General features: G+C 35.8%; 2 protein-coding genes across 3 annotated transcripts in view; both read left to right on the forward strand.

The window, feature by feature from the left end:
* The window catches only part of UVRAG (UV radiation resistance associated), a 381,997-nt gene that overhangs the window by 181,553 nt on the left and 181,274 nt on the right, over nucleotides 1–19,170 (forward strand). For both annotated transcript variants that reach the window (XM_053561187.1, XM_053561188.1), the window contains one exon: nucleotides 13,214–13,340. In XM_053561187.1, the coding sequence (XP_053417162.1) occupies nucleotides 13,214–13,340 (127 nt within the window). The remainder of the gene's footprint in view (nucleotides 1–13,213; nucleotides 13,341–19,170) is intronic.
* Nucleotides 14,583–17,619, forward strand: LOC128565014 (regulator of microtubule dynamics protein 3-like). The gene has a single exon (XM_053561190.1). It carries the CDS (start codon nucleotides 15,399–15,401, stop codon nucleotides 15,951–15,953), a length of 555 nt encoding a protein of 184 aa, XP_053417165.1. The 5' UTR covers nucleotides 14,583–15,398; the 3' UTR covers nucleotides 15,954–17,619.

Raw genomic sequence — 19,170 nt, forward strand, 5'->3', positions numbered from 1 at the left:
CGTTGTGGCGGGCGTCTGTAGTCCCAGCTGCTCGGGAGGCTGAGGCAAGAGAATCGCGTAAGCCCAAGAGTTAGAGGTTGCTGTGAGCCGTGTGACGCCAAGGGACTCTACCCGAGGGCAGTACAGTGAGACTCTGTCTCTACAAAAAAAAAAAAAAAAAAAAAGAAAATTAGGTGGCTGTAAATTGTTGGTTTCATTTCCAGGTTTTCTATTCAATTCTAAATGTCTATGTCTCTATTTTTGTCTCTCTTTTTTTTTTTTTTGTTTTTTAAACCACTTCCTTACTCTCTGGCACTATATGATTTAGGCTCATCTTGTTTTTTTCTTATCCCAGCCCAGAAATCAGCCACTGGGTGGCTTTCATTGGATAATGGTGTTTAGAAATAAGATCTAGGAATTGGATCTAAAGTAGTTACTGGGTTGTAACTACTTTTAGGCCCTGGAGGTGCCTGTTGCTCTGGGTCGTAACTTCTATCTTTACCTATATTAGAATAAACACAGATTCGGACTAATAATTTCAATTCTAATATCACGAGGTTCATTCTAGCCTCCCCCCTCACTTGGTTTATTTGTATTATCTTTTTCTGAGAGTAAGAAACTTGGCTCCCATTATCTGTAAATTGTTTACTTATTCACTCTGTCCTGGTATATACGTAAAGTGATTTCAGATTTCTTCTCGCATTTTTAATTACAATTTTTGTTTTTTTATTTTGGGGTTGGAAGATATATGTGTGTAAATTGGCATCTTTACAATATCGAGTCCTCTAATCCATGAATGTGGGGTATATCTCTTTTATTTAGATTTTTCATTAATTTTGTCAATAAGGTCTTGTAGCTTTTGCTATAGAGATTTTAGACATCTTTTGTTAGAGTTATTCCCTAATGTTTTATGGGACTGTGGGTGGTGGAGGCATTATTGCAAATGAAATTGTTTTTGAATTTTTATTTTCCCTTTTTATGTAAATATGAATATAATTAGTTTTAATTTATTAGTCTTATATATTTGCGATCTTGTTATATTTACATTAGTTATATTGGTTATTTTGTAGATTGGGGCGATTTTCTGTGTAAATAATCATATCTGCAAATTTGGACAGTTTTATGCCCGTTATTTAATTTTTCTGACTTAGACACCCAGTACAAGATAGAAAAATGTGGTAAAAATTGGAATATTTACATTATACCTAATGTTAAGGAGAAACAATTTACCCTTTCTCCATTAAATGTAGTGGAAGCAACGTCCTTTATTGGTTTTAGGAAATTCCCTCTTATTCCTAGGTTCTGACAGTTTTATTTTATCATGAATAGATAATGAATTTTGTCAAACAGTTTTTCTACATGTGTTGAAATGATCTTGTGGTTTTCTTTATTCTCTTAATAGGTGAACTAATTTGATTTAGTTTCAGTTGTTTAACATTGCATTTCTGGAATAAACCTGAATTGATTATAATGTATAATTTCTTTTGTGTTCTATTGGATTTGATCTTGTAATAATTTAAGGAATTTTACACCTATGTTTATAAGAGATATTGGGATGCAATGTTTTTATTACTGTATGAGATTTTAGTATTAGGATTATGGTAGCCTGGTAAAATTTGTTGGACAGATTTTTGGTTTTTATTTTGTTTTGTTTTTCTATTCCATCTTGCCCAGAATTAGCAGTTTCCTGGGTCATTTTGATATTTTCTAGTTCTTTGCTGATTTCATATCTTTTTATTTATTATGAGAATATTTTACTTTTTACACTTAGCATATTTATAAGATATAAATATCTTGCCTTTAATATATTTGTCTGGTAGTTCTAACATCTGGATCATCATGGGGTTGTCATATGTTGATTGTCTATTTCTGGAGAATGAGTCACATTTTCCTGCCTGTTTATATACTGGGTAATATTGCATAGAATCCTAGATATTGTGGGTAGTGCCTGTGGCTCAGTGAGTGGGGTGCTGGCCCCATATGCTGAGGGTGGTGAGTTCAAACCCAACACTGGCCAAACTGCAACAATAAAGAAAATTAAAAAAAAAAAAAACAACTTAATTAAAAAAAAAAAAAAAAAGAATCCTAGATAGTGTATGTAATTTAAGTAGAATCTCTTGATTTTGTTACTTTGCTCTGAAGAATTTTGATGTTTTTATTGTAGTAGGCAGTTAACTTATTTGGGATCAAACTGTGATACCTGCAGTGGACACTGACTCAAATTTCAGTTTGGTTCTTTTATCCTTAGGTACTAGCTGGGCTTTCTCCTCTTCTTGTGCATGTGGTTTGCAGGAGTCAGTAAGAGACTTAGATTGAATTTTAAAAGAATTTGGGGTGCTCATTGTCTGATTTCCTCCATTCTGACACACTAGATTGCTTGACCTCTTTACCTTGGTTCTTCTGACCTGAAAGTTCGCTTTCTGTTATTGTTTGTAGCCACCCTCATGGCCATGTAACAGAAAGCGGGGAAATTCACTGTGTTGGTTGCTTGTACCACTGTCTGACTCCCTTCCAAAATATGTCTAACATTGATTAGTTTTGTATTTTTTACTGTATCTTCCTAGCTAATCCTGGGTTTCAGGCCTAATATTGCCATTGAGTCTATGAAATTCATGGATTGGATGAAATATTTTCTAAGGAAATCTTTTCCTCTTCTGAGTGATTGACTAGGTATAAATGCAATAGAAACAACTTATAAATGACATTTAAAAGCAAATTCGTTAATTTTTAGTACAGCTACAATAGTTCTAAAACTTTTTTTCAGGCTGGTTCAATGGTAGTGGATCATCAGAACTTATTAAAATTAGTGTCATTAAAGTTGGTATACAACCCCCACTGGTAAATTTGAATGACTTTTAAAATTAAAAACAACGAAATAAAATAAAAAACTAAAACCTTTTTTTCAGATTAATTATTTCTAGTTTTTTGTTTTGTTTTGTTTTTTGTTTTTGCAGTTTTTGGCTGGGGCTGGGTTTGAACCCGCTACCTCTGGCATATGGGGCCAGCACCCTACTCCTTTGAGTCACAGGCGCTGCCCTTATTTCCAGTTTTGAAGAGAAAAGTACTATAGGCGAAGCCCCAAAATCATGCTCTAAGCCACAATTTTCACACTTTTTAATCTCAAGACCTCTTCACACTTTTTTCTTTTTTTCTCATAATGTGAAGTTTTTCCATTTCTTTATGGTCTTAAAAATTGTGATAATTTAAAGAATTTAGGGAATATCTATTGATATTTAATTTCCTAATTCACTTTAAAGTCCCAATAATAAATTCATTACATGTTGACATAATGATGTATTTTATGAAAAAAAAAAAATATATATATATATATATATTTATTATGTTGCCCTGGTAGAGTTGCGTCACAGCTCACAGCAACCTCAAACTCTTGGGCTTAAGAGATTCTCTTGCCTCAGTACTACAGGTGCCCACCACAACGCCCAGCTATTTTTTGGTTGTAGTTGTTTGGCAGGCCCAGGCTGGATTCGAACCCACCATCTCTAGTTTACGTGGCTGGCACCCTAGCTGCTGAGCTACAGGTGCTGAGCCATTTTTCTAAACAAAATTTAGAGTTGTATCGTTTTAAATTTTTGTGAATTTAATTTCTATTAAGCTAGATTTTAGCTTAGTAAGAGCTATTGTCTACCTGAATTCTCACATGTGCTTTTGTGGTAATTGTGGCAATGTAGTAAATCTGGTAGGAGAAAATGAGAGTGAAGTGAGAAATGTAACAGGTTAGTATTATGATCGTATTTTTTATCTCACAGACTGAAAAGGTCTTAGGAACCCTTACATTTTCTGGGACTGTACTTTAAGAACTTTTATACCAAAGACTTTTTTGCTCCAATGGTCTATTAGAAGATACTTACTTCCTTTACTGGTTAAGCATCCCTAATCCAAAAATCTGAAATCCAAAACGCTCCAATGAGCATTTCCTTTGAGTGTCATGTTGGTACTCAAAAAGTTTTGAATTTTGGAGCATTTCAGATTTCAGATTTTTGGATTTGATATGTTCACCCTGTGATATGTCATTTGTAGATAAGTATAACATTCTGAAATGAATGTTTAGCATTTTTCATGATTTTTTTGTAAACACTCATAAGTAGGAATGTGTGTATCTGTGATGACTGTATCTGCAATTTTCAGTTCAGATACAGTGTTGTATAAAAACACTGTAATTTAAATTAACAGTGATCCATTAGAAAGCAGCGCTGGCCCCAAATGCCAGGGGTGGTGGGTTCAAATCTGACTCCAGCCAAAAACTGCAACCCCCCCCCCCCAAAAAAAAATAAAACCAGTGATCCATTGGAGATTCAGATGTAACATTAACTCTACTTGGAGTAAACAGATAAGTAGAATATAGAAATCTATTAGAATATACTTATGGGACATTAAGATCTTTGTGCAACTTACCTTTGACACTTAGAAAGAAAGGAGAAATAGATCCCACATACACAGGGTTTGTTCACTCATTAGAAATTAGAGCCAACAAGCTTGGTTTTGAATTACTTGGTATATTCTATAAAGGAATGTTTTTCATGCATGGCCATAATACAAACATTATGTACATGCCTTCTTGTATTAGCTTACCATTTAAATTAACTTGTCTCCTTAGTGCTTTGAATCTAGAAAATATATCCTCATTTGAATGTGTATTAACTCTCTAGCCAGGCACATCCCTGTCTTCTCTGAAGACTAATTCCCCACCCCCCATTGTCTTCTCTCTGCTGGGTGGAATTTAATTTACATATTTTGTGAGAAAATTCAAGTTATGGAAATTAAACACCTAACTCTTGGTGGAAACAGATTGCTTCTTAAGACTTTACCTTTTTTTTTCTCAGTGATATTAGAACACTGTGGGATTCTTGATCACACTATTTTATCACTAAAGGAAACCCAAACTATTTTTTTTTTTTTGGTTCCTTTTTCTTTCATAATAAGCAACCTCATTGTATTTTTTTCTAATTTTTATAATTGTAAAATACATGTAAGATTTATGATCTCAATTTTTAAATGTGTAATTCAGTGGTATTAATATATTCATAATGTTGTGTAACCATTACATCCCCCTGTCCAAAGCTCTTTTCATCTTATAAAACTGAAACTCTATACCCATTAAACACTAACCCCCCCATTCCCTAATATTCCAGGCCCTGGCAGCCACGATTCTACTTTCTGTCTCTATGATTTTGATTACTGTACTCTATCACCTTGTTTAAGTGGAATCATGCAGTATATATGTCTTTTATGACAGGCTTATCACATTTAACACAGTGTCCTCAAAGTTTATCCCTGTTATATGACAGAAATTCCTTCCTTTTTAAGGCTGAACAATATTTCATTTTATGTACATACATACTATATTTGTTTATCCATTCAGCTGTTGATGGACACTTAATTGCTTCTGTATTTTAGAACCTCATTGACTTTTTTGTTTGTTTGTTTCTTAAGAGATAGGGTCTCTGTCACTGAGGCTGCAGTGTGTGGTGGCTTGATTATAGCTCACTGCAGCCTCCAACTCCTGGGCTCAAATGATTCTCCTGGCTCAGCCTCCCAGGCAGCTGGAACTATAAGTACGTGCCACCACATCCGGCTCATCTTTCTTATATTTGTTGTAGAGATAGGGTCTCACTATGTTACCCAGACTGGTCTAGAACTCCTGACCTCAAGTGATCCTCCCACTTCATTCTCCCAAAGTGCTAGGATTATAGGTGTGAGCCACTGTGCCTGCCCCTCATTGTCTTTTTTTCTTTATTTTTACAGTAGATTGGCAGGCCAAAATGGCTTTTGTCTTAAGTAGACCTAAATTCATAGAAGCACATAGTAGGTCCTTTATAAATATTTGCTTTGTTCAGAAAAATTGTTTAGGACCATTGTTATAAAGGCATATTTCATGGACTTTTCAAACCAAATATAACTGATTGAAAATAAGGTTTTCTGCTTATTTTCTTGGCTTAAATGTCTCTTACAGTTGATTATGCCATCTGTTTAGAATCAGTACCTCAGGGATGAGTAAGAAAACATTTTGGGTGAAAAATGATTGCTGTGACATACTTTTAACAAAACTGCCAAAATCATTTTTTATGCTCCTTGCTTCAACAAGGCCATACCATGATACATTTCACTGAGTTCCCAGGCGGCCTCATTGTCTGTGAATCATATCAGGATACTTTTCCCTTCTCTACCAGCTTATTCCAGGTCTTAGTAGCCTATTTAATTAACTTAATGAATGGAGTTTTTATTATAATTTTAGCTAACTATTAAATACTTTAGAAAGGACACAAGAATTTGCTAGATATAGCCAAATTACCATTTGGTTAAGATTTTACTGACACCATTTGACAAAGTAGACCAGGAAAAAAGGGCACGTACATTCATAGTGCTGTAATTGTGTGTGTATGCATAAATGTTCAGGCATATATATGTATATGTATGCATGTGTGTGTATATATTTGTGCGTGTGTGTATTTGTTATGGGGAAAGGATTTCATATTAGCATCTGTAGGCAAATTCCAACAAAGCATTTGAAAAAAAAACAGGAGTCTGAGTAATGTTTAAACCGTGTTTGATAAAGGTTTACATAGGAAATATTTTTATGGAAAAATAAGTTAACAAACTTATTTAACAAATTTATTTGTATCTCTGCTGGTAGAATGTGTCAAGGATTTTGTTTTATTAAATCAACACTCAGTAAAATTGACTTTCTAAATGTATAGTTCTACGACTTTTTAAAAATAAGTATAAAAATAATGACTTTCTTTTTAAGGGAAGTTTTAGGCTAATAAAAAAAATTGTACAGAAATTACAGAGTTCTCGTATACCCTGTCCCCACCTCCAATTTGTTCCATTATTAACATCTTGTACAAGCATGGTACATTTATTACAATTGGTGATGTAATATTAATTTATTATTAACTAAAGGTCATAGTTTACTTTAGGATTTACTCATTGTGTTGTATACTTTAATGAGTTTTGATAAATACATTATGTCATGTATCCACCATTACAGCATCATACAGAATAATTTCATTGCCCTGTACTCCACCTATTCATCCCTTTCTTTCTCCCTGTTAAACCCTGGCAACTGATTGCAAGAGGGACTTTACCTAACAATTGCAATCAGTGTAACTGGCTTATTGTACCCTCAATGAATCCCCAACAATAAAAACAACAAAAAAAAATGTAATAAATATTGATGCTCAATAAAAAAAAAAAAAAAAAAAAAAACCCTGGCAACTATTGATCTTTTTACTATCTTCATAGTTTTTTTCTTTTCCAGAATGTCACACAATAGGAATCATAAAATATGTAGCCTTTACACCAGCTTCTTTCACTTAGCAATATGCATTTTTTCCTAGGTTGACAAACATATTTCATTATATCACTCGGTCATGCTACACTGTATATGTCCCACAGTTTGTTTATGTTGGCCTATTGAAGTATATCTTGGTTGCTTCCAAGTTTTGGCAATTATAAATAAAGTTGCTATAGACATTCTTGAGTTGGTTTTGGTGTAGACATAAGTTTCATCTCTTCCAGGTTAATATCTAAGAATGTGATTGCTGGGTCAGGCAGTGGCACCCATGTGTAATCCCAAAACTTTGGGAAGCTGAGGTAGGGGGGGATCATTTGAGCTTAGGTGTTTGGACCAACCTGGGCAACATAATGAAACCTCTCCTCTACTAAAAAAGAAAAAAAAATTTTTTTTAATCAGTGGGACTTGGTAGTGCAGTGCACACCTCACTACTCAGAAGACTGAAGCAGGAGTTAGATGTGTGAGCTGTGATCCTGCCACTGTATTACAGCCCAGGTGAAACTCTGTTTCAAGAAACAAAAACAAAATAAAAAATAAGAGCATGATGCCTGGATTGTATAGTAAACCTATATTTAGCTTTCTAAGAAACTGCCAGACTATCTTCCAAAGTGTCTGTATCATTTGGAATTCCTACTAGCAATGAATGAGAGTTCTTATCCTTGATAGCATTTGGTTTCATCAAAGTTTTGGATTTTATTAATTCTAATAGGCATGTAGTTATAGCTCATTGTTGTCTTAATTTGCAATTCCCTGATGACATACGGTGTTGGGAATATTCTCATATACTTTTTTTTGCCACCTATGTATCTTCTTTGGTGAGGTACATGTTCAGGTCTTTGTTGTATTTTTTTAATTGGTCTGTTTGTTTTCTTATTGTTGAGTTTTAAGAGTTCTTTCTTTATATATTATGAAGTCCAAGTTATCAATTTTTTCTTTCCTGTATTTTGCTTTTGGTGTTGTATCTAAAAAGTCATCTCCAAACCCAGTCTCGTCATCTAGATTTTCTCTTACGTTATCATATAGAAGTTGTATAGTTTTTAATTTCTTATTTAGGTCTATGATCCATTTTAAATTAGTTTATGTGAAAAGTATAAGGTTCTTCCTCCTTCACTCCCTTCCATCCTCACTTCCTTTACACCTTCATTCCTTCTTCCTCTATTGAATTGCCTTTGTTCCTATGTCAGAGATCATTTGAATGTATTTATGTGGGTCTGTTTCTGAGTTGTCTACTGGGTTTCATTGATACATTTGTCTTTTTTATCTACTTTTTAAAATTGGGCTATTGGTTTTCTTACTGTTGAATTTTAAGAGTTCTTAATATAGCCTTATTTTAAGTCTTAACATTGTTTACTGTCAGTCCTCTGATTTTGTTATTCTTCAAGATGGTGTTGGTATATTTGGAGGGGTTGCGGGGTGGCAGAGAGGTGGTTGATGGGAGGTTGCTTAGTAGGTACAGTGTGTGTTGGTTCTATGATGTATGCACTTAATAGATGCAGTTAATATATCAATCAACTTGGGAAAAAACATCTTGATAATATCTTCCTATCCATGAACATAGACTATCTCTTCATTTATTTGGATTTTTTTTTTATTTCTTCCATTGTACTTTTGTAGTTTAGATTTGTACCTAAGTATTTCATTTTTATGCTAATATAAAGTGCTATACTTTTTATTTTAAATTCCTACTGTTCATTGCTGTTACATAGGAAAGCATATTAGGAATGTTAAACTTATATTGGGCAATCTTGCTATAATTATTACTTCAGAAAGCTGGGATTTTTTTCCCGTGTGTTGGGAGGGACAGTTATGTCAGTTTGGTGGGATTTTTTTTTTTTATGTAGGTAATCATATCCTCTGTAAAATTTTATTTCTTCTCTCCCATTCTGTATGGCTTTTCTTTCCTTTTCTTGTCTTATTGCATTAGCTAGGACTTCTGGTACAACTATTTTGAATAGGCATGGTGAAAGGGGATTCTTGTTCTCAAACTTAAAGGAAAAGCATGAAAGTATAATGTTAGCTGTAGGTTATTTGATAGGTGTTCTTTACCAGTTAAGAGAGTTCCCCTTCTTTCCTAGTTTGCTGAAAATATTTATCATGAATATGTGTTGGATTTTATCACTTGCTTTTTCTGCATCTATTTATATGATCTTTTGATTCTTCTTACCTACCTTGTTGATATGATGAATTACATTGGTTGTATTCTGAATGTTAAATCAACCTTGCATACCTGGAATAAACTCCATTTGGCTATTGTGTATAATTCTTCGTATGCATTATTGGATTTGATTTGCTAATATTTTGTGATGCCTTTTACTGGTTTTGGTGTTAGGATGATGCTGGCCTCACAGAATGAGTTAGGAAGTGTTCCATTTGCTTCTGCTATCTGTAAGAGATTTTAATGAACGGTATTGTTTATTATTTTTTTGGTAGAATTCACTGTGAAACCAAAAAAGCCTGGTGCTTTCTGTTTTGGGAGGTTATTTATTTTTATTTTTTTAATTTCAGTTTAATACAGTTAGGCTATATAGATTTGCTTTTATAAGATTAAAGTCCAAGTTATAGGTATGTCCTTTACCCAGGAAGTGTGTAATTAGGAGGTTATTAATAGTTGATTTAATTTCTATAATAGGTACAGGCCTATTCATTTTATCTATTTTTCCTAGTGTGAATTTGGGTATATAATCTTTCAAGGAATTGGTCCACATCTTCTAAGTTCAAATATTTGGGCATTCAGGAGATTGAGCAGAGGTGGAAGGATAGTTTGACCTAAGGGTGTAAGTCTAATCTGGGCAACATAGAACATGCCTCTTTAAAAAATTGTGGCAGTTGGTGGTGCCTGTGGCTCAAGTAGTAGGGAGCCGGCCCCATATGCTGTGGGTAGGGGGTTCAAGCCCGGCCCGGCCATAACTGCAAAAAAAAAAAAAGCTTTGGGCAGCGCCTGTGGCTCAAAGGGGTAGGGCACTGGCCCCATATGATGGAGGTAACGGGTTCAAACCCAGCCCTGGCCAAAAACTGCAAAAATAAATAAATAAATAAATAAAATAAAAATAAAAAATTGTGGCAATTGTTTTTTTTTTGAGACAGAGTCTCACTATGACGCCCTTAGTAGAGTGCCATGGCGTCACTGCTCACAGCAACCCCAAACTCTTGGGCTTAAGCGATTCTCTTGCCTCAGTCTCCCAAGTAGCTAGGATTACAAGCACCTGCCACAACACCAGGCTATTTTTGGTTGCAGTTGCTTTGTTTAGCAGACCTGGGCTGGGCTTATAGTATTCTTTGGTTATTCTTTTAATATTTATGGGATCAGTTGTGATCTCTCCTTTTTCCTCCCATTAGTAATTTCTGTCTCTTTTCTTTTTTTCTTGGTTAGCCTGGCTAAGGTTCAAGTAATGTTATTTACCTTTTCAAAAACCAGCTTTTGGTTTCATTGATTTTTTTTCTCGATAAGATTTATGTTGGCTGGGTTTTACTAGTTTCTTGGATATGTAGATTTATGTCTTGTATTGAATTTGGCAAAATTTTTGCCATTATTTCTTCAAATACTTTTTCAGTCCTTTCTTTCTCCTTCCTTCTAATGACATAAGTATTGGATTTTTTTTTTTATATATATAGTTGAGGCTCTATTTTTTTAGTTTAGTTTTTCTCTGTTGTTGGAGTTGGACATTTTCTGTTATTCTATCTTCTAGTTCACAAACTCTTCTCTTTTCTCCTCTATTGTGCCATTGAGTTTATTCACCGAGTTTTTGTTCTAGTTACTTTCAGTTCTAAAATTTCCATTTGGTTTTCTTTATATTTTCTATTCTTTACTGAGACTTTCTTTTTTTTTTTTTTACTGAGACATCATTGTTTCATTGTTTCTTTTCTTTTTACTGAAACATCGTTGTTTCATTGTTTCAAGTATATACTTAATTGCTATTAAAATATTTTTATGATAGCTGCTTTTAGGTCTTTGTCAGATAAATGTAACATACTTACCATCTCAAGGGTGACATCTATTTATTGTCCTCCATTTATTTTGATGTTTTCCTGGTTTTGGTGTGATTGTGAGCTTTGATTGAAACTTGGATGTTTAGGGGGCAGTGTATTAAGTCTCTGGATCTTATTTAAGCTTTCTATTTTAGCTGGCTTTCTCGAAGACCTAACTGGTAGAGAAAAGAAGAGGTGCCATCTCATCACTACCAGTTGAGCGTGGAAGTCCATATTCCCTCTGCAACTTCCATTGACACCTGAGTTGCAAGGGGCAGAGCTCATGAATACTTGCCAGGAGTGGAAGTTAAAGCTCCTCAGTACCTTGCTAGCTGGAAGGAGTAGGTGTAACGCTGTTCTACTCCCCACATGTTTCCCACTGGTATCACAGGGAGTGGGGTGGCGTCATGTGCGCTGGTAGTAGTGAAACTTCTGACCCTCCCATAAGCCTTCTCTGATACCATCCCACTGGGATTGAAGAGGATTATCTCATTACATCAGCCTGGTGGTGATAGTCCAGGCTGTCTGTGTGGTAATCACTGATCTGTATTTGGCTTGACTGGTTACTGGCTGGCAGGGATGAAAGCCCTAGGACCCTACTTGGCTTTCTCTGAAATGGGCAGGGTATTAGAGCACCTTGGTTTAGCTTGGCAAGGGTAGAAATCTACTTTTCGCTTATATGGATTTACTTATCCTAGACATTTCATATAAATGGAGATATATATTCTGTGGCCTTTATAAAATGGCTTCTTTCACCTAGCATAATGTTTTCAAGGTTCATCCATATTTTTTTTATTATGATGCCAGTTTCAAGGCATCCATGTATCCATATTTAATTTCATTTTATTGCAAATAATATTTGTATACCATGTTTTATTTATTCATTTATCAGTTATTATGAATTATGTCACTATGAACATTTGTGTTCAGGTTTTTATATGGACAGAATCTCACTCTGTTGCCTCAGGTTAGTATTTTTCAACCTTTTTTATCTTTACGGCATGTTTAAATTATTTTGATCAAAAAAGAGTAAAAGGCTGGGCGTGGTGGCTCACGCCTATAATCCTAGCTCTCTGGGAGGCCCAGTCGGGTGGATCGCTTAAGCTCATGAGTTCGAGACCAGCCTGAGCAAGAGTGAGACCCCATCTCTACTAAAAAATTAAAACTGAGGCAAGAAGATCACTTGAGCCCAAGAGTTTGAGGTTGCTGTGAGCTATGACACCATGGTACTCTACCCAGGGCAACAAAGTGAGACTCTTGTCTCCAAAAAAAGGAAAAAAAAAAAAAAAGAATAAAAAAGGACTATATTTACTGTGCTTTGACACCCCTAAGATCCTCTCACAGCACGCCGTGTGCCATGGCCCACCAGTTGAAAATCACTGTCCTACCTAGGTGGAGCATAGTGGCATCATCATAGTTCACTACAGCCTCTAACTCATGGACTCAAGCAGTCCTCCTGCCTCAGCCTCCTGAGTAGCTGGGACTATAGGCATACACTACTGCACCAGGCTAATTTTTTCTATTTTTTAGTAGAGATGGGGATGTCACTCTTGTTCAAGCTGGTCTCAAACTCTTGACCTCAAGGAATTCTACCTCAGCCTCTCAGAGCAATAGCATGACAGGCATGAACCACTGTACCCAGCCTCCATTTATTTTTTATTAATTTTTAAATTTTTTGTATTATGATGCTAATGAAGGGATCTGAGATATTTTGTATATTGTCTGTTAGGTCCTCAGACTTAAGACTTACTTCTACTCTTATCCTTGGCTTATTTCTATATTCTTTCCATTAAAATAATGGTATCTGATAATGAAGTTATTTAAGAGATCCATATGTTTGATGAGTATTAAAGAGCTTTAAACCATTATTTCTTTTGAAAAATTGTGAATGTATAATTAATCAAAGTAATGACTTTTATATTTATAGATTTACCTATGTTTTTATTTATTTAGAAAAAGGAAAGTGAATGCCTGCAATTAAAAATTTTGGTGCTTCAAAATGAACTAGAAAGACAGAAGAAAGCTCTGGGACGGGAGGTGGCATTACTGCATAAGCAACAAATTGCATTACAGGACAAAGGTGAGTTGAAATGACATACAAACTACCTAATCTCCACATTCAGTAGTTTCCCCTTATTCTTCACAAGCTCCATTAAAGTCTTTTTTGCATAAAAATAGTCACTTAATAACAGGGATATGTGCTGAGAAATGTGTTGTTAGGTAATCTTATCATGCATATATCAGAGTGTACTTTCACAAACGTAGGTGGTACAGCCTCCTAAACACCCACTCTATGAGGGATAGCCTAACGCTCCTACAGAACTGGATAACATGTTACTATACTGAATACTCTAGGCAGTTGGAACATATGTAAGCACAGTAAAATAATGGTACTGTAATCTTATGTGAACCATTGTCATATGTGGTACATGATTGTATGCTGATAAAATTTTCTTTAATTAAAAAAATTACAAATGTACAAATCCATATACAGATGGTCCTGACCGAGGATGGCTTGATGTAAAATTTTTCAACTTTACAATATGCAAAAGTACAGAAATCATACTTTACTGGGAGGCCAAGGCGGGAGGATTGCTTGAGGCCAGGAGTTCAAGACCAGCCTAAGCACAAGCAAGACCCTGTCTCTGCCCAAAATATAAAACGTTACCCAGGCGAGGTGATGCATGCTTGTAGTCCCAGCTACTCTGGAGGCTGAAGCAGGAGATTGCAGTAAGCTAGGATGATGCTATTGCACTCTAGCTGCGGTGGCAGAGTAAAACTCTTGTCTCAAAGATAGATAGATAGATAGATAGATAGATAGATAGATAGATAGATAGATAGATAGCTTTGTGTTACATGATTTTGCCTAAATATAGGCTAATATAAGTGTTCTGAATACCTTTAAGGTAGGGTAAGCTAAACTGTGAAGATAGGTCTATTAAATGCATTTTCTACTACATGATATTTTCAATTTATGGTGAGTTTATTAGGATGTAGCCCTATGGTAGTTTGAGGCTAATCTGTACAGGTACAGCCTGAATTTTCACAGAATGAACACACACACGTAAGCAGAATCAATCAAGAAGCAGGGCTCCAATACCTCAGACTCTTCTTCAGTCTCCTTCCATTCACCTCATCTCCAGGCACACTAACTTCATTTATTAAGCCAAAGATTGATTTTGCCAAATTTATAGAAATAGAGTCTTATTTGTATATTTTGAGTGCTGTCTTTTTTTTCAACATTATGTTTGTAAGAGTCATACGTACCTTTGTTGTAGTTTGTTTATTCTTAATGCCAAGTAGTATTCCATTATATGAATATTTACGAGCAGCTGCTCGTTTGAAAATGCAAGAAGAACTAAATGCGCAAGTTGAAAAGCATAAGGAAAAACTAAAACAGCTTGAAGAAGAAAAGAGGAGGCAGAAGATTGAAATGTGGGACAGCATGCAAGAAGGAAAAAGCTACAAAGGAAATACAAAGAAGCCTCAGGAAGAAAACAGTTCTGGTCCATCTTCAGTCATCCCAAAACGGAAAACTGACAGAAAGCCTTTGAGAGGAGGAGGTTGTAACACTCTGTCTGGTGAAGGAGGAGGAGCCTGCTCCTGGAGACCTGGACGCAGAGACCCCTCATCTGGCGGATGAAGCTAAGAATCTTGTTAGTGTCACTTTTGATGTTAACAAGAGGAATACTTAACCCTCAATTCAATAGCCTTAGGCATGCTTTTCACAGTGACTAGCCAAGGGGAAGTGGGGTTTATTTCTGTTATCAACTACACAGCGAGGGCTTTGGTCATCAGAGGGTGTAGATGTTGCCGTTAGGTGTAGGTCATTGGTCACACTTCACTTGAAGACAGTGATTGCATCCATTGATTTCATGGTTAATTGCTAGTTGGGTAAGTAAAGGCCTCTAGATGATTAGCAATATTGATAAAGAGGCCTAATAGTGATCTTTTAAATTAGAAGTCATCGCTGGCAGGACAGTCTCTGTGACAGGTTGCGTTGAGTGATGTCTTCCTTATAAATGGTGAGCCCACCAGTGAGGATTACTGATCAGACAGTTGATGGGGTTTGTTTCTGTATATTTATTTCTATGTACAGAACTTTGTATAAAGCCACTGTAAATATTAAAAATTGCAAATGACATTTTTAGCTTCTTTATTAAATTCAAGGAAATTTCAACAAAAAAAAAAAAAAGAAGAAGCAGAGGCTGCTCTGGAGAAAGGGGAGGAGAGTGCTGAATGTCACCAGTGGTATGCAGTGCTTTGTGGTCAGCTGGCTGAGCATGAGGGCATCCAGAGGCGCATCCAGAGTGGCTTTAGTTTCAAGGAGCATGTGGACAAAGCCATTGCTCTCCAGCCAGAAAATCCCATGACTCACTTTCTTCTTGGCAGGTGGTGCTACCAGGTCTCTCACCTGAGCTGGCTAGAAAAAAAAACTGCCACAGCCTTGCTTGAAAACCCTCTCAATGCCACTGTGCAGGATGCCCTCCAGAGCTTCCTACAGGCTGAAGAACTACAGCCAGGATTTTCCAAAGCAGGAAGGATATACATTTCCAAGTGCTACAGAGAACTAGGGAATACTTCTGAAGCTAGATGGTGGATGAAGTTGGCCCTGGAACTGCCTGATGTCACTAAGGAGGATTCAACTTTCCAGAAGGACCTAGAAGAATTACAAGTTATGTTGGCAGAATAATCACATTTCAATGGCCTTCATGACTTGAGTGATACTACTGTTTAAGGGGAAAAATCAAGCCTTTCTTCCTTATACTTTACTGAGATCATCTGGGTTGGAGAGTGTCCTGACTCCCGGGGCAGACTGCTACCCTCTACCATTCCCCAATTTATCTTCTGTTGATCAGTTAATTTATTCTAATCTCTTACCTAATCTAAAGTTGGGGAAGTACTTATGGCCTGGGTCTGTTGTTCTCCCCTTAAGCGAATTCTTAAAAAATCAAGACTAAACTAGCAGAATAAGAATAAGAATTCTTATTTCTGCCCCCAGAATAAGAATGGTAGAGCCCTAAGGCTGCTAGAGCTGAGAGAATGAAGGAGCAACACTGTGCTGGTGAGGTGTATGGACTTCAAAAACCTACAGGAACAAAGCTCAGAATCTGCTATTCTCTAGTATTTTTCACTAAATATTCAACACGTATATACACAGTCCTAAGATCACTAGCTACTGGGATAAAAGAAGTCAGAGCAGCAGATGGATATTGCCGCCTTATCTCCTATCATGTGCATTCTACCTATATTCTTGGGCTGGACCACTGGAGTTGTCCTGGAAGCTCCTGAAAGGATAGTGGCATAGGGTTTATGAAACTATAAAATGATGATCTGAAGAGCTGGCTGGGATATATTTTGGTACGAACTTGAAATAAACCAAATCTGATTGCAAGTGAAAAAAAAAATTATTTACTATTGGTTTCAATAATTCCCAGTTTGGGACTATCAGAGTTAATGCTTTCGTGAATGTTCTAGTATGTGTCTTATTGAAGATTTTTACGTATGTCAGTTGGATAAACACCTAGGAGTAGAATTACATAGTCATAGGGTGTACATATCTTCAGCTTTAGTAGATTGTGTCCAATATTTTTATTTTTCCAGAATGGTTTCGCCAGTTTATCCCTCTGTATTCGGTATTGTTCTTCTCCTGCATCCTTGTCAGCATTTGGTATTTTATCTTTTTATTTGAGCCTTTCTGTGGGGTATGTTGTAGTATCCCCTTGCAGTTCGGTTTTTATTTTTCTGAAGACTCTTATTTGCACCATGTTTCTTGCTGATTGAGATACATCTCTTTTGTGAAGTACCTGTGGAAGTCTTTTTCCCATTTTTAAAAAAATTATTTTGATACAGAAATTGTACATATTTTAATGTACATCTCAATAAATGTTTATGTATAAGTACATCTATTAGCCCTACCCTAAATTGGTATATAGAACATTTCATCACCTCACAGATTCCCTTGAGCCCTTTCCCATTCAGCATCTTCCCATATGTACCTTTATTCTGACTTTTATCACCACAGATGATTTTTGCCTATTCTTGAACTTTGTATAAATGATTCATTTTTTTTTTTTAAAGTTCTCCTTTGGATCTGCCTTTTTTAACTCAACACGATTTTTTACAAAGATTTATCCATGTTGTTGAATGTGTCAGTTATTCATTTGTCTTTGTTGTTGCCATATAGTATTCTGTTGTATAAATATACTATGGTTTCTTTATGCATCCACCTGTTGATCATACATACGTGGGTTGTTTTCATTTTGTATACCTATTATGAATAAACCTCCTGTGAACAAAAAAAAATGGCTTGACCTTTTGGGGGGTAAGATTTCTTTTACTTGGCATATGTATTAAAACTATATTCTCCCATTCTGTGTCTTTCTGAGTTCATTCTTTAAAGATACCTTTAAATGAACAGAAGTTCATTCTATATTTGAGGCTTTTTGTTTTAATATCTTAAAGATGTTCTAATATATTTCTTTTACTATTTTACTTTTTACATTTATATCAGTAATTCTGGAATTGAGTTCTGTGTGTCATGTAAAGTTAAAGTCAATATTTTATTTGTTTCATGTAGAATGGTCAGTTGGCCTGTCACCATTTATTGAAGACCATCCTTTCTCCATTGCACTGTACTTGCACTTTTCTCAAAAATCAAATGACTTGTAAATCTATTAAAGACCCTCTGTTCTATTCCTTTGATCTGTTTTTCTATTATTTTCCCATTATCTGACTGTTTTAATTTTCTTATGTTGGCTAAGGTTAGTGGCCCACACCTATATTCCCAGCACTTCAGGAGGCTGAGGCAGGAATATCACTTGAAGCAGAAATTCAAGGCCAGCACTGGGCAACATAGTGAGACCCCATCTCTATAAAAAAAAATTTTAATAGAAAATAATATAATTTTTTATCATGTTATGATGTCTCCCACTAAAAGAAATGCATACCCATTAGCAGAATGTTAATTCAGAACATTAATTCAGGGCGGCACCTGTGGCTCAGTGAGTAGGGCTCCAGCCCCATATACCAAGGATGGCAAATTCGAACTCGGCCCTGGCCAAACTGCAACAAAAAATAACCAGGCATTGTGGCGGGCACCTGTAGCCCCAGCTACTCAGGAGGCTGAGGCAAGAAATCACCTAAGCCCAAGAGCTGGAGGTTGCTATGAGGTTGCCTCTACCAAGGGTGACAAAGTGAGACTGTCTCTTAATAAAAACAAAGAACATTAATTCAGAATGTTTTGCTTTGAGCCTGGCTTCATTGTTTTCCAGCTATGTAACCTTGTCCAGTTACTTAGCTTCATCTCTACAGTGTGGTTAGAAATAATACTTATAACTATAACTCCCTGAGTTTTAATAGGGAGGTTCTGCTCATGTTGCTTGTCTGTGGACATTTTGTATAACAAGGATGTGTATGATAGGATGATCGAATGAGTTGAAAAATGAAAGGGTCTTACAAAAATAAGACAAAACACTGTTTTATTCTCATATCATTCTTTCCTGGGTTTCTGTACCATTTAAAATAAAGTCTTGACTCAAAATGACTTACAAAGTCCTCTTGTGATTCACCTCAATCAGAATGCTTCAGCCACACAGTGAAAGCTTTAGGTTAAATGTTGCTTTCTCCAGGACACCTTCTCTGGCTCCCTTCTCCATTTCCTCCCACCTTTACCTGTCAAGTTAGATGTACTACTGTGTGTTTCTATAGCTTTCCGTAGTTTTCCATTATGACACTGTGGGTGTTAGTCTATCTCGTCCTCTGGACAGCCTCTGTGGGCAGGCACTGCCCAGATGCTGTATTATATATCTAGTATAGTATCTGGATATATTAAATATTGAATAAATATTTGTTGAGTGAGTGAATCATAATCACAGTTATCAATGTCATGTTATAAGCATTATTGCTAA

Source organism: Nycticebus coucang, chromosome 14, assembly GCF_027406575.1.
Source record: "Nycticebus coucang isolate mNycCou1 chromosome 14, mNycCou1.pri, whole genome shotgun sequence".
Taxonomy (NCBI): domain Eukaryota; kingdom Metazoa; phylum Chordata; class Mammalia; order Primates; family Lorisidae; genus Nycticebus; species Nycticebus coucang.